Genomic DNA, 13,977 nt, shown 5'->3' on the forward strand with positions numbered 1-13,977 from the left:
AGAGCAACGGCTCTGCTGTCTCTCTCCTTCTGCACCCGACTCAGTGAGAGCAGTGGGAGCCATTGGCTCCTGCTGCTGTCAGTCAAATCCAGTGATGAGTAAGCAGGAGGTGGGGCTAAGCTGCACTGTGAGTGTCAGAAGACGCACACAGTGCAGCTCAAGATTGAACCCCTATAGCAAGTGGCTTGCTTTGAGGGCACACACAGAAGGGGAGGAGCCAGGAGCACCGGCGAGGGACCCCAGAAGAGGAGGATCAGGGGTGCTCTGTGCAAAACCATTGCACAGAGTAGTTCAGTATAAGATGTTGTTTTTTTCTTTTTTAAAGTACACTTTAACTACTTGACCTCCTGAGGATTTACCCCCCTTCCTGACCAGACCATTTTTAGCATTACGGCGCTGCGTTACTTTAACTGACAATTGCGCAGTCATGCAACACTACACCCAAATGAAATGTACATTCTTTTTTCCCCACAAATTGAGCTTTCTTTTGGTGGTATTTGATCGCCTATGTGTTTTTATTTTTTTGCGCTATAAAAACAAAGGCCGTTGTGGCCATCGTCATTATGCAAATGCCTTTTAGATACATGCTTCGTCTGTATGTTTTTACCTTTTATACCTTTCAATAAACCTTGGATATTGCACTAGGTGTGTGCACACCTGTTTATTCTCTATCTTGCAGCTGTGCAACTGCACATGCAGAGATGTCACATTAGGAGCAGCACCTGTGTCTGTGCAGCCACTGTGCCCCAATAGACAGGGACTGCCATCACCAGGATGCATGCAACACCTGTGCATCCCCATTCCAGTAAAACCTTATACAAAGCATGGGTTCAAACAGCCCGTGTGAATGAGGCCTAACACTTTATAAGCAGTTGCAGCAAACAGTTCTTTTTTCCTTTTGGGATAATGGTTTTACATAAATTAATAAAAGCTGATCATTGTAAGCACCCCTATCAGAGATAATACGGAACTAAACCTACAAAACTGCAAGCAGGCAACTCTTTATTGCAGGAGAGACATGCTATGCCTCTTCTGCATTAATACCCACTTACCTGCCTGCTTATAGCTCTCCAATGAATGTACAGTGAGAAGCACATGCACAGCTCATCATGTATTCCTGGTCCATTGCGGCTGTGCCTGAATAACGGACTCCTGTGTGCATGCGTGGGATGATGTCATCACCCGCCAGCCAATCAAAAGGTCCCAAAACTGGCATACGGGAGAAGATGACAGCAGACAACACTCGAAGGTAGAGGTGAGTATACCAGGGAGTTTAGTTCCATTATAGGGCCTCATCCACACAGCCATAAAAAAAATGTAAATATAGCTATTTTGTTATTTAATGATCTGAAGGCAACTGCATTGTTTTAATTGGAGACATTCATACAGGTGCATAAAGATCCATAACCAAAAATCCAAAAGGCTGTGCCTGAGGACATACATATACATGTATGCCATCGAGAAGTACAGGACAATTTCTACACATTACAAAAACTGATCATTTATGCAGGAGCTTTTGTTCCTTTCCTAACGATCAGTTAAATTTTTATGGCCATGAGAATGTAGCCTAAATGGTTTGTCTCAACCCTCTAACTGACACTTTTGCCGGGCTGCTTGGTCTGTTAACCACTTGTCCTCCTGAGGATTTACCCCCCTTCCTGACCAGGCCATTTTTTGCGTTACGGCGCTGCGTTACTTTAACTGACAATCACCCGGTCATGCAACGCTGCATCCAAATGACATTTACATCCTTTTTTCCCACAAATTGAGTTTTCTTTTGGTGGTATTTGATTGCCTGTGCGTTTTTTATTTTTTGCACTATGAAAAAAAAAAGACCAACAATTTTAAGGAAAAAACAATATTTTTGACTTTTTGCTATTAAATATGTCCAAATTTTGTCATAAATTTATGCCAAAATGTATTCTGCTACATGTCTTTGCTAAAAAATGAATGGCGGTATATATACTTGGATTTTTATTTTTACTAGTAATGGCAGCGATCAGTGACTTATAGCGGGACTGCAGCGGACATTCTAACACTGGGGAGAACTGACTTGGTGTCACTGACATCCCCAGTGACACCAATACAGTGATCAGTGCTAAAAAAAAAAGCACTGACACTGTACTAATATATATATTTATATATATAATTATATACTACTGTACTAATGGCACTGGGCAGGAAGGGTTAACATGAGGGCGATCAAAGGGTTAACTGTGTGCTGGGAGTGTTTTACTAGGGAGCCATGTCAGTGTGCTTCACTGTAATCACACTGCTCTGGATGGCTGTGCTTTGTGGTTGTGCCCAAGCTGACGGGGAGGAGAACTGTTAGTAAATAAAACAGTTCTCCTCCCCGTCGGAGATCTTCGGAAATCACCAGGCAAGTAATTATCGTCGGGGACCCGGTGATTAACCGCTGAGAATGGCGGCGCCCCCTACCCGGGAATGCAAAATCACCTATATGTGATTTTGTGCACCCATGCCACCCTGTAGCAGTATTTCTGCTATAGGGTGGCCAGGAAGCGGTTAAAAGAAGTTGAAAACTAGCAAGTGTACTGGTTGGATCAATGAGTGAAAATAAAGGAAAAAAGACTAAAAAAAAACCCGAATGCATTCATTACATCTAAGAATTTTTAAACTGCAGTTTAAAGAGGAACTAAACCCTTTGATGTAAAGGTTTCAAAAAACAGTTACGTGTCCGTAATATTAACAGTCATGGTGGCTTGTGCTCTTAACCAAACAATTAAACCATCAAATGGCTGTTGTCATAACTGATCACATGTGCAGCTCCATGGAAACTGTAGATCAAGCAGAGGCTAAGATGGCAGCTTCCTTGGCTGAAAGAGAAATGAAGGTTTAGTTCTGCTTTAAATTGATGGTTTTAGTTCCACTTGAACCACTTGCCGATCAGTCATGTACCTGGTACATCAAGTGTTTGCACCAGGATGATGCCTGCAGCTGAGGGTATCATCCTAGTACCATTATCTAGTGCCGACGGGTGGATACCTTGAAAAAGCAATTGGAGCGGCTAACTAGCTGCCCAATTACTATTATAAGCTACGGGAGGGGATGTCCTCCCCCATTCCGCCGCTTTAACCCGATCTCCCATTCCACTGGGAGTCCTCATCATCAACCAGCTGGTCATGGAGCTGAACAAAGACTGGATTAGATTTGTTCGGCTCTATGATAAGGTAACCCGGAAATGATGACACTTCCAGTTTACATGGAAATACATGGTGCCATTTTTTAAAAATAAAAGCATTCAATCACACCGATCTTGGCATGATTGAATGCTTTTAAGAGCACAGGAGGGATTTGGGGTCTTATAGACCCCCAGATCCTTCCATAAAGAGTACCTGTCACAGGCCTATTGCTGTCACAAGGGACATTTACATTCTTTGTGACAGCAATAAAAGTGATTTAAAAAAAATAAATAAAGCAAGAGTTAAAAAATTAATTAATTCATTAGTTAACCACTTGCCTATCGGGCACTTATACCCTCTTCCTGCCCAGGCCAATTTTCAGCTTTCAGAGCTATCACATTTTGCATGACAATTGCGCAGTCATGCAACACTGTACCCATATGAAATTTTTTATCATTATTTTCACACAAATAGAGCTGTTTTTTGGTGGTATTTAATCGCCACTGGGTGTTTTAATTTTTGTGCTATAAACAAAAAAATAGCAAGAAGAAAAAAAGTTTTTCTTTTTTCTATTATAAAATTTTGCAAACAGGTAATTTTTCTCCTTCACTGATGTGCATTGATGAGGCTGCACTGATAGGCAGCACTGATGAGGTGGCATAGATAGGCAGCACTGATAGGTGGCATTGATAGGTGGCACTTATGAGCTGGCACTGTTGATGCTGCAGTGATAAGCGGCATTGCTGGGCACTGATAGGTGGCACTGCTGGGCTGCACTGTTGGGCACAGGTGGATGGCACTGATAGGAACAGGTGGGTGGCACTGCAGGGCACAGGTGGGTAGCACTGATGGGCACAGGTGGGTGGCACAGGTGGGCGGTACTGCTGGGCACTGGTCATCAGTGCCGATCACTTCTCTGACAGTTGCTGGTTATCGGCAGTACTTTCCTCACGCTGTGACAGTGTGAGGAAAGTGCAGCCCATAACTGGCAACTGTATTTACCCGGTGATCTGCTGTGTCATTGGACACAGCTGATCACGTGGTAAAAGGCCGCTGTGATTGGTCGTTTACGTATAACGTGACACAGCAATCACTGTCGGCTCGCTGGGGGCATGTTCTGGAATGACGTCCATGGATGTCATCCCAGAACTAGACAACCACGCTGTAGCCGTCTTTCGGCTATAGCACAGTAGGGAAGAGGTTAAGTAATTAAAAAATAAATAAATGAAAGCACCACCCCCCCCCCCCCGTGCTTGTGCGCATCGGTCTCGCACGCATGCGCACAAGCAACGATCATCCCGCACGTGACATATCACTGTCAACATCAGATCACGGGCAGTGATTCTAACACTAGACCTCCCCTGAAAATCTAAAGGGATAACTTGTAAAGGCTTTGAAAGTGTCGCCTATGGATAGTAAAATTTGTCATTTGTCACTGTTGCATGGGCATGCGCAATTTTAAAGCGTGACATGTTTGATATCGATTTACTCGGCGTAACATCATCTTTTATATTTTACCAAACAATAGGTTATACATTGTGTTTTATTGCATTTAATTCAAAAAGGTGATTTTTTTGCCCCCAAAAATTGCATTTGAAAAACTGCTGGCTATATACCATGTGCCATAAAAAATTGCAAAGCCAACCAATTTATTCTCTAGGGCCTCTGCTTTAAAAATATATTTAACGTTGGGGGGGTTTCTAAGACATTTTCTAGCAAAAAAATACTGATTGTTACATGTAAACAAAAACGTTCTGAAAAGGCTTGATCTGGAAGTAGTTGAAAAAGGTTGGAAAGTCTGTTCGTATCATTTCATTTAAATTCAAAGTCCTTCAACGTTCTGGACAGTTAAACCGCCTTTACAATCCTATTCTAGAGGAGGACGCCAGACAGGCCTTACAGCCTGTGTTGCTTAGCAACCAGTGTCTGCCTCTTCCGCAGCCGAATGTTCGTTGTGAAGAAAGCTTGTTGAAAGCGGCGTTGCTGCGCTGAGGTGAGGAAGCTGCTTGTGGTAACTAAGGCCGGCAAACATGGCGGCGGAGGGAGAGCAACGTGCGGCTACTGAAGTGTCTCAGGCGGTGGCCCGGCACCTGAACTGCCTGAACGATGACAACAAGGCCACCCGGAGGAGAGCCCTGGCCGCCATTCAGAAGGAAGCTGAGGACAAGCGGCTGTCCAGCGGGGCTCTGCAGGAGGTGTTCGGGGAGCTGCTGAAGCCTCTGCTGCGGTGTTTAGCGGACCCCATGGAGAAGTGCCGGGAGGTGGCCATCCAGATCATCACTTACTGTATCTCCAATATGCCCCAGCCTGAGGAGAGCCTGCCCTACCTGATCCCGGCCATCAGCCAGCGCCTGGGCCACCAGGAAATCACAGAGCCCTCTGAGGAGCTCAGACTGGGCCTCATAGAGCTCCTGAGCCTGCTTGTGGAGGTGTGTGGGAGGAAACTGGCCCCTTACCTGGAGGAGATGGTGAGGATATTCCAGAGGACCATCGTAGACCCCTTCCCAGAGGTCAAGAAGGAGAGCTGTAGGTGTGCCGCCAACTACGCCAGGACTATACCGGGTAATGTCCCCCTTCTACATACCTTCAGGCCTCCTGTTCCAGGAACGCATGCAGAAATGTGCAAAAAGCGCACCAAAACATGCACCGCGCTTACAGTGCCATTAATCTGTAGGCTGCATCGCACCTAAGGGGTCCAGGAATGTGTGTTTCTGCCCTCGTCTCTAGCAATGTGCGTAACACGTAGCAAAACGCAGATCATGCTTACAGTGCCATTAATCTGTAGGCTGTATTGAATCTAAATGGTCCAGGAATGTGCGTTTCTGCCCTCGTCTCTGGCAATGTGCGTAACACGTAGCAAAACGCAGATCATGCTCGTAGTGCCATTAATCTGTAGGCTGCATCGCACCTAAGGGGTCCAGGAACGTGCGTTTCTGCCCTTGTCTCTGGCAATGTGCGTAACACATAGCAAAACGCACATCATGCTTGCAGTTCCACTAACTCTAAGGCTTCATTCACACCTGGGCATTTTGAATTGATTTTAAAATGCTCTGCTAAACTGACAAATCACACAACATGAATTTCAGATGCAGGAACTTCTCGCGATGTGGTTTGCCGCGATTTATCGTCGCAGAACTACACTTTGTTTGTAGGTGCCTTTAAAACGAATAGCATCTGAAATTGGCATTCTGGGTTGTTGATAGGAGTACAGATGGCAGCATAGTAGGGGAGAGTCAGGAGGAGGCGCTGGCTGTGCTCCCTCTCTCCTGTCTGTATACAGGAGTTACCACAGAGTGGATCGAACTGTACAAGGCTTGATTACCACCCACCATTTTCCTCCACACACTATTGCTGTCCTGATAATAGAAATTGTGGGCAGTAATGAAACCCTTTACAGTTCCGATCTGAGAGCATTCTGTGTTATCTTTGTGGTGTGAACAAGCTCTCACACTGGCATGCCCCAACATTGTGCACAATTCTAAACAGTGCCTTGACTGAAAAAAGGTTGAGAAACACTGGTTTAGAGGTCTGTGTGCTGCAATGTACTGCCCCGAAGTAATTATCCCCCTGACTGTGACCAATGAGAAGTGCATCTGAAGCTTCTTCTTCTAGTATATCTGTCCTGTGTACTGTGCACACTTCCTGTGTTATCTGAAAGAGGTCTCCTAGTTCTTACATTGGACTGCAGAATAATCAGCCTTTATGTTTTTTGAGATCTTAGAATAGGTGTGGTTGAATATTCAAGCATAAGGCGCTTGCCTGACACCACCTAGTAAAAAAAAAAAAAAGCTGGACTTAAAGCGGAGTTCCACTCACCCTGTCAAGAAATAAAAGTCAGCAGCTACAAAAACTGTAGCTGCTAAGTTTTAAAAAACAGGCACTTACCTGTCCCACAGTGTTCCCCACAGCCTGTTTCACCGGCCATCCTGTATTCCAGGAGGCCGGTATCTTCAGTGTGGGCACCCGGCTGTGATCGCTTGCAGCTTCACAGCTGGGTACCCACTGCGCATGCGCGAGTAGTGCTGCGCTTCATGAATGGTCCTGTAGTCTTCTGGGACTTGTCATGTGTCCCAAAAGACTACAGGGAGGGAGGACACCTTCCGATCGCCTAGGCGATCAGACCGGAAGTGGGAGCGGGTACCTGTCAAATTCGGGTACTCGCTCTCCCCCCCCCACAAATGTGCCAATCCTTAATGGAGAGCGGGAGCAGTCCTTAAAGCGGAACTTCCCCTTTTGGGTGGAGCTCTGCTTTAAAGGGTTAGTTCACCTTTCCTTATTTATTCCCCCCCCCCCCCCAAAAAAAAACCCTTGCATTCTAGGATCCCCAGAACATACTGTTCAGCCAGTAAAAATGGTGTTCTGTTATTCCTCCATATGTGAGGGCCAGCCCTGGCCTGTCAGCAGAAAGTCTGGCGGGACATTGGAAGTGCACCTCCAGCAGCTGCTCCAGCTCGTTCAAAATGCTCATATGCACACTGCACTCAGTCCTTTCTAGCAGCAGCAGCTTGACCAATGAGTGTATTTCTGGCATATAAACGGTTATATTTCTGCACTTGCAGCGATAAACATGGGGAAATATGCATGAATTACACAACCAGATAGCACCTTACTGGATAACAGAATCTCTACTGCATCAGTTTAAAAGAAATCTACTCCAGTATCTTACTTATTTTGACTTTTGTCTGTTTCTGGAAAAAAACTCAGGATGTACATTTTTCTTTTTTGTTTCAGAACATTTTCACATGCAGTCAGAATCGCTCATAAAACCTCTTATGCAGACAATATCACATCAGCATTCTAAAGTGCGTGTAGCTGTCATCCAGACAACAGGAGCTGTGATACAGTATGGCAACGGGAAGTCAGTGGACGATGTTCTCTCTCATTTGGCACAGAGACTTTTTGATGATTCACCACAAGTATGTAAAGTAATAATGGAGATCAGTAGTACTTGGCAGGTATTGCCCATTATAGACCCATCTGTGCATGTGCCCACCCCAGCTCTCCCTCTCCTCTCTTTGACGTCAGCACCTCTTTTTCCCTTCTGGACTGTTGATAGCCATTCATTTAAAACCACACCTGCACATAGCTGAACAATTGTGATACTCAAGAGCTACAATTATGTCTTCCCCCTTTCCCCCCCCAAAATAGTTAATGCCTGAATTGTCACTTTCTTACTAGAAGTACTCATTGGCAGAGCTCCCTGCCCTCTATCATCAGAACATGAATACAAAGAATCTAACACATTCAATACAGCAATAGATCATCTCATCAGTGGGTGCTAAGATGAAGTGCTGAATGGCACTGTCATGTACAAAATATGATATCATATGCACACCATAATCAAAGGTAAAGACAGGACCTTTATTAGCCACCTATAGTAAGTGGCATTTTGATCTCTAAATACTTCTTCCTAAATATATGGATTGAAACTTGGATAGTTCAGCAGGGACTGGATGAATTTTGTTCCATGTGTGGGCACTGTAGTTGTACAAATGTGATTTTACTGATCAATTACTGTACAACCACCCTGCTGGAAAATCATCTTTTGATCAGCTCTGCCGGCTATAACTTGCAGTGCTGATCTGAGTATTCTGACTGCAAGGAAATCTCCCCACTGTCAGAATACAATAACACAGCGGAGAGGATATCTCCATCCACACATATGCAATCAGGTCAGTGTTTTCATTCAGTTGGTTGAGCAAAAAAAATGGACCCATCTATGGCCAGCTTAAAGCAGCAGTAACAATGAACAGGTAACAAATACAAAGTTTAAAGGATAAGTTCACCTTTGGGAACATGTTACATGTTCCACTTGTTTTTAGGGTGGAACATGTAACATGTTCCTGCAGCTGTAAGCCTTGATTTCCTCCCCCTCCCTGTGACAGTGGATTGGGGATCTTCTCCCCACACCCATAGTCACAATTTAAAAAAAAAAAAATGGCGCTTGGGGCTCTGCCCACCTGGCCGCATCATTCATTCACAGAGTTCAGAGAACTACAACTACCATCGGCCTTTGTGGCTAACAGCTTTCAGTTCTCAATGTACCATCAGGGCGCAGGTGAGTACTCTGGATAGTTCATTGATTCCTCCTATTGTGTAACTGCCTGCCCTTACGAGGTACAAGCAGACAGATACACTGACAGTCTGCAGGAGCCCTACATTGCACCTGCGATCTGTTGATTTCCATCACCTTTGCAGCTAGAATAACCCCATAGAATTTCAGAAAACCTACAACCATTTCTTTAGGGAAAATAAAACATTTTGGTTGCTATTGCTTTTTAAGGTCAAAATGGAATTGTTGGGTAAGGTCAAAAATTTCAGATTATGAAGGTGTCAATTTTGCAGAATGTCTAGTGAAAAGGAAAGTTGTTAAAAGCAATTGCTTATATTCAGTTATTACATCAAAGTTATATTTAAAAGAAGTGTTTTTGTTGTTTTTTATTTTTTAAATCAAACATATCTAGGTGGATGCATCATCAATCCAATTCTGCATCAGTCCCCCGCCAGCTCTAAGGGTGAGAACTGAGCAATCAGACACCGCTGATCTCTCAGTTTTCCTTGCCACCCTGAGCAGAGAGTGCTGACTATCACACTGGCTCAGGCTCTCAGCGGCTCGCTGAGAGGCTGTGCCAGTCCAAACACCTGTGTGGATCCCAACGTTAAAGTCAAGATATTTCCCCAGCCTGGATCCGCTGAGCGACGTCTGTCGACAACGGACTTTAGCCCGCTGTTGGTTGAAATCGGGTCACAAGAGTGCAGAACGAACTGCACTCCAGTGATCCATAGGAGAAGTACAGCCAAACGATTTCTGGCTATACTTCTCCTTTAAAACCGTATTTTGCTTTTTATTATTATTTATACTAGAGTACTTTTTTATTAGGAAATAAAAACTGAATTGCAACCTTTGCAGAGCAAAGACTTTGCTGGGCCAAAAAAACCCAAACAGTCTGGGTATTCAAACCATTGTGCTGCCATATCCACATTCCATCCCCACACATCTTGAAAAGGTTAAGATGAGGTTGTTGTCACAGATTTCTCAATCACTAGATTGGTTGGCAATGAGTGAGTGGGTGGAAGGGGTGCTTGCCAAGGAGGAAGCTCTTCAGTAGGATGTTTGGCATAACAAGTATTGGATGCCAACAAATACCTTTCACTCACATCCAACAGCTTCATCATTATAGACTTCTCAATAAAAACAAGCTGTTTAGTAATAGAAGCCTACACTGTTAATTAGGGGCAGTAGATTTCCACTAATATGCAGCAGATTTTCTTTTCACTTATGCAGTGGGAAATGAAAGTGACATTTTGAATCTGAGTGGTTTAATGCCACCTCTGATACAGCGATAATGACTGAAGAGATTCTCAAAGAAAGAGATGAACACTTTGCATTTACCTATTGTGGGAACTCGCTTCAAATGGTAGAGCTCTTCTTGTTAAAGCACACAGCAACTCGCTTCTGTAAGGGCTTTTTTGCCCACTTTTATTTAAAAGAAAAAAGTTCAACAAAAATGCTTCCCATGCAGGGGTATCCACCATCAAGCAATACCAACAAAGATTCAGCCTCCTGGCTTGTACACAGTTCACTGTCTGTCTCCTGCAGACTCTTCCCAAATTATGGCCACTAGCACACAGCTAGTCTGGCTTCCACCTGACTCCAAGGCAGAGACCTCCCGTCTGCCAGGGTGGAGCCCTCCTGACTCCTCTCTGCCGGGGTGGAGCCCAGAACCATGGTTAGGCCTCTACAAAAAGGCCTGCACACACCTGTGCAATCAGTGTGCTGGGGGTTCTCAAAACACGGTCCCCGGATTGGAGATTTCATCCCTCCCAGATCTCTTTGAAATCTCCAGGCTCCAGATCCCAAAACAGACTTAATGAATAAATGAGGAAACCGAAAAGCCAGTTTCCTCTGCAATACATCAACTTTCTGGAGCCCCTCAACCTGCCTGGTTGAGAATCCAGGGTTTTCAGCTTGATTTTGACCGTGGCAGGACACCGCACTGCCACACTATGAATGAATTAATGAAAGCTGTTCAGTGAGATGCATCCATAAACCTATTACGTTCTTTGGGGGACACCTTATTACATTTCTAAAGGCAAAAATATATACATTTCTTTTATTAAAATAATAATGCTATATTTACCTGTTTTGTGCAATGGTTTTGCAGGCATGCCCTGAACCCTCCTCTTCTGGGATCCCCTGGCTGCAATCTTGGCTCCTCTACTTCTGTGTCCCCACTTGGTCTAAGAGTTTGTGGGGGTGGTCACAGCAAGTGGAAAAATGTTTTTTTACCTTAATGCAGGGAATGCTTTAAGGTAAAAAAAAAGATTGTTTCCGCTTTGGAACCACTTTAAGCTTGCTATACACTGATTGAAATTTGGCCAGTCCATGCTGGGTTTCCCCTGTCAAAGGGACATTATTTATTTATTTCAGGTACTTATATAGCGCCGTCAATTTACGCAGCGCTTTACACATATATATTGAACATTCACATCAGTCCCTAACCCTCAAGGGGAGTACAATCTAAGGTCCCTAACTCACATTCATACATACACATATTTGGGCCAATTTAGACAGGATCCAATAACCTACCGGCATGTCTTTGGAGTGTGGGAGCAAACCGGAGCACTCGGAGGAAACCCACGCAAGCACAGGGAGAACATGCAAACTCCATGCAGGAGGCGCCATGGTCAGGAATCGAACCCATGACCCATTTACTGCAAGGCAGACATGCTAACCACTAAGCCACTGTGCCACCCACATGTTGGGAAATTTTCGATCAATCATCAGCTGTGACCAGTCAGTTGCAGTCACTGATCAGTGTATTTTGACAACAGTGGGTGCCACTGGGTAGGGGGCATTTGTGTGGATGGAAGAACCTGTTCTTTTCATTTATCATTCATCCTAGTATGGCAGCATTTACTCAAATGACCAGTGCATCTCAGTACAGGTCATTTCAGGCTTTCTCCCAGCTCCTCCATGTTCTTAACAGTGTCAGATAACAAAGCCCTGTGGTCAAGGAAGAGGTAAACCGCTATGAGGATCTGTTATTAGGTTCCATAATGTACACTTAGAAGCTAAAAGACATTTGGGGAATCCAATAAAACATTAATGACAATTTTCTGTCAGTAGTTCTCTTTAAAACTACCTACGCCTAATTCAAGTAAGCATTTGTGTCAGTTTGTGCAACATTAACGACATATGTGATAAATTCAGGTAGTTGTTACTACGATCACTGTAAAGCCTGCTTTTAGATTAAAAAAAGTTTTCGCTTTTTTTTACAAATTCGCACGAAAGACGTTGATTGCATTTAATGTGTTGTGCTGGTGCTGGCGGTCATAGTGGAAATCCAAAATCCTCTCTCTTCTCTATCATACCCCTGAGCTGTAATCTTCTGGTGCTACAGGGTTAATACCAGTGCTGAGCCTGTGACTCTGACTATGCCTCAACTTTCTATCCCCTCCACCATTCTTAGAAGCTGTTCTATAGCTTTTGTGAATGAAAAGCAATTTATGAATGGAGGAAAAGGACCTTTCATCTGATCTGAAAATGCAAAGGAGCCGGATGGAAGATTCTTGGCCGAACAGTGACAGCAGCCTATCAAATGCAGTCACTGTTTGGATATTCTGCAGGAGCAGCTGTCAGAATACAATAGCCGTCGAGAGATAGGGGAATCTTTGGAAGCTCTTGATTTCTCTCATTCTGCTCACAGGGCTGAACAAGACAAATCTCTTAATTATATTAAAAAAAAGAGCAAAACATTTTTGTGAATAAAACTTTGGAGAGAATATACAGCGCTTTGCATAATATTTCGTTAAGACAAATCTTAGCCTTAGGGACCCCTTTATAACAGTGCATCATTGTCTGCTCTCTAGTGGACCATGCAGTCATTTAATCTCCTCCTCTGATCACTTTTTCTTTTTAACCACTACCATGGGTCTTTTGGTTCCGACTCCAGCTCCCTAATAACTTAAAGTGTTATTAAAGCTTTGCTTTGTTGTTTTGTTTTTTTTTCTGTTTTTGTGTTTGTTTTTTTTTGTTTTTGTTTTTTTGTTTTTTTACTAAAATAATAAACATGGCATACTTACCTGCTCTGTGGTTATGCACAGAGCAACCCGGACTCTCCTCATCTGGGATCCTCCGCTGGGACTGCCGGCTCCTCCTCTTTGGCAGGTGCCCCAATGGAAAGCCGATTTCCATGAGGGCGCCAGTGTGGGCTGTCTCTCGAGCCACCCTGTCTGCGTCCATTGCCACAGAGCTGGTGGCTTGGCCCTGCCACCCACTGGCTCAGCACTGCATTTGATTGGCAGCTGCGAGAGCCACTGCTCTTGTGCACATCGCTGGATTGGCCTTAGGTATCTATTAGGGAGTCTGGGAGGGATCCTGCAGCACAGGTTTTTCACCTTAATGCATAGAATGTATTAAGGCAGGCATGTCCAAAGTCTGGCCCGCGGGCCATTTACGGCCCGGGGGTCGGTTTAATACGGCCCTCCAAGAGCCCTCCCTGCTCTGTGTAATGTGGCCCTCCCTTCTATGGCAGACAGTCTTCTGCTTGAGAGCAGAGGGCAGTGCGCATGCCTGACTGCGGCGCGTTCTCCCTGGTCTGTGTAAATGCGGCTGTCACACGGCCCTCCCTTCTGTGGCAGACAGTCTTCTGCTTGAGAGCAGTGCGCATGCGTGACTGCGCCGCGCTGGAAGCGACAGAGGGCGGTGACGTCAGGGCCGGGCTTCCAGCGTGAAGTGTGTTTCTCTTCCCCTCCCGGCTGCCAAGCAGAGACTTCAGCTCCAGCTACCTTTTTCACCCTTCACATTAGTGCAGGTAAGTTTTTTTTTTTT

The 13,977-nt window shown here is 44.7% G+C and overlaps 1 protein-coding gene across 1 annotated transcript in view; it reads left to right on the forward strand.

Annotated features, from left to right (window-relative positions):
- Positions 1-5,124: 5,124 nt before the first annotated feature.
- Positions 5,125-13,977, forward strand: part of DNAAF5 (dynein axonemal assembly factor 5) — a 98,756-nt gene continuing 89,903 nt past the window's right edge. The window contains exons 1-2 of the mRNA XM_089681824.1: positions 5,125-5,705; positions 7,875-8,059. Of these exons, the coding sequence (XP_089537950.1) occupies positions 5,174-5,705; positions 7,875-8,059 (717 nt within the window). The 5' untranslated portion in view covers positions 5,125-5,173. The remainder of the gene's footprint in view (positions 5,706-7,874; positions 8,060-13,977) is intronic.

The sequence above is a fragment of the Staurois parvus genome, unplaced genomic scaffold, assembly GCF_062004578.1.
Source record: "Staurois parvus isolate SC_StPar_1 unplaced genomic scaffold, SC_StPar_1.0 ptg000018l, whole genome shotgun sequence".
Classification (NCBI taxonomy): domain Eukaryota; kingdom Metazoa; phylum Chordata; class Amphibia; order Anura; family Ranidae; genus Staurois; species Staurois parvus.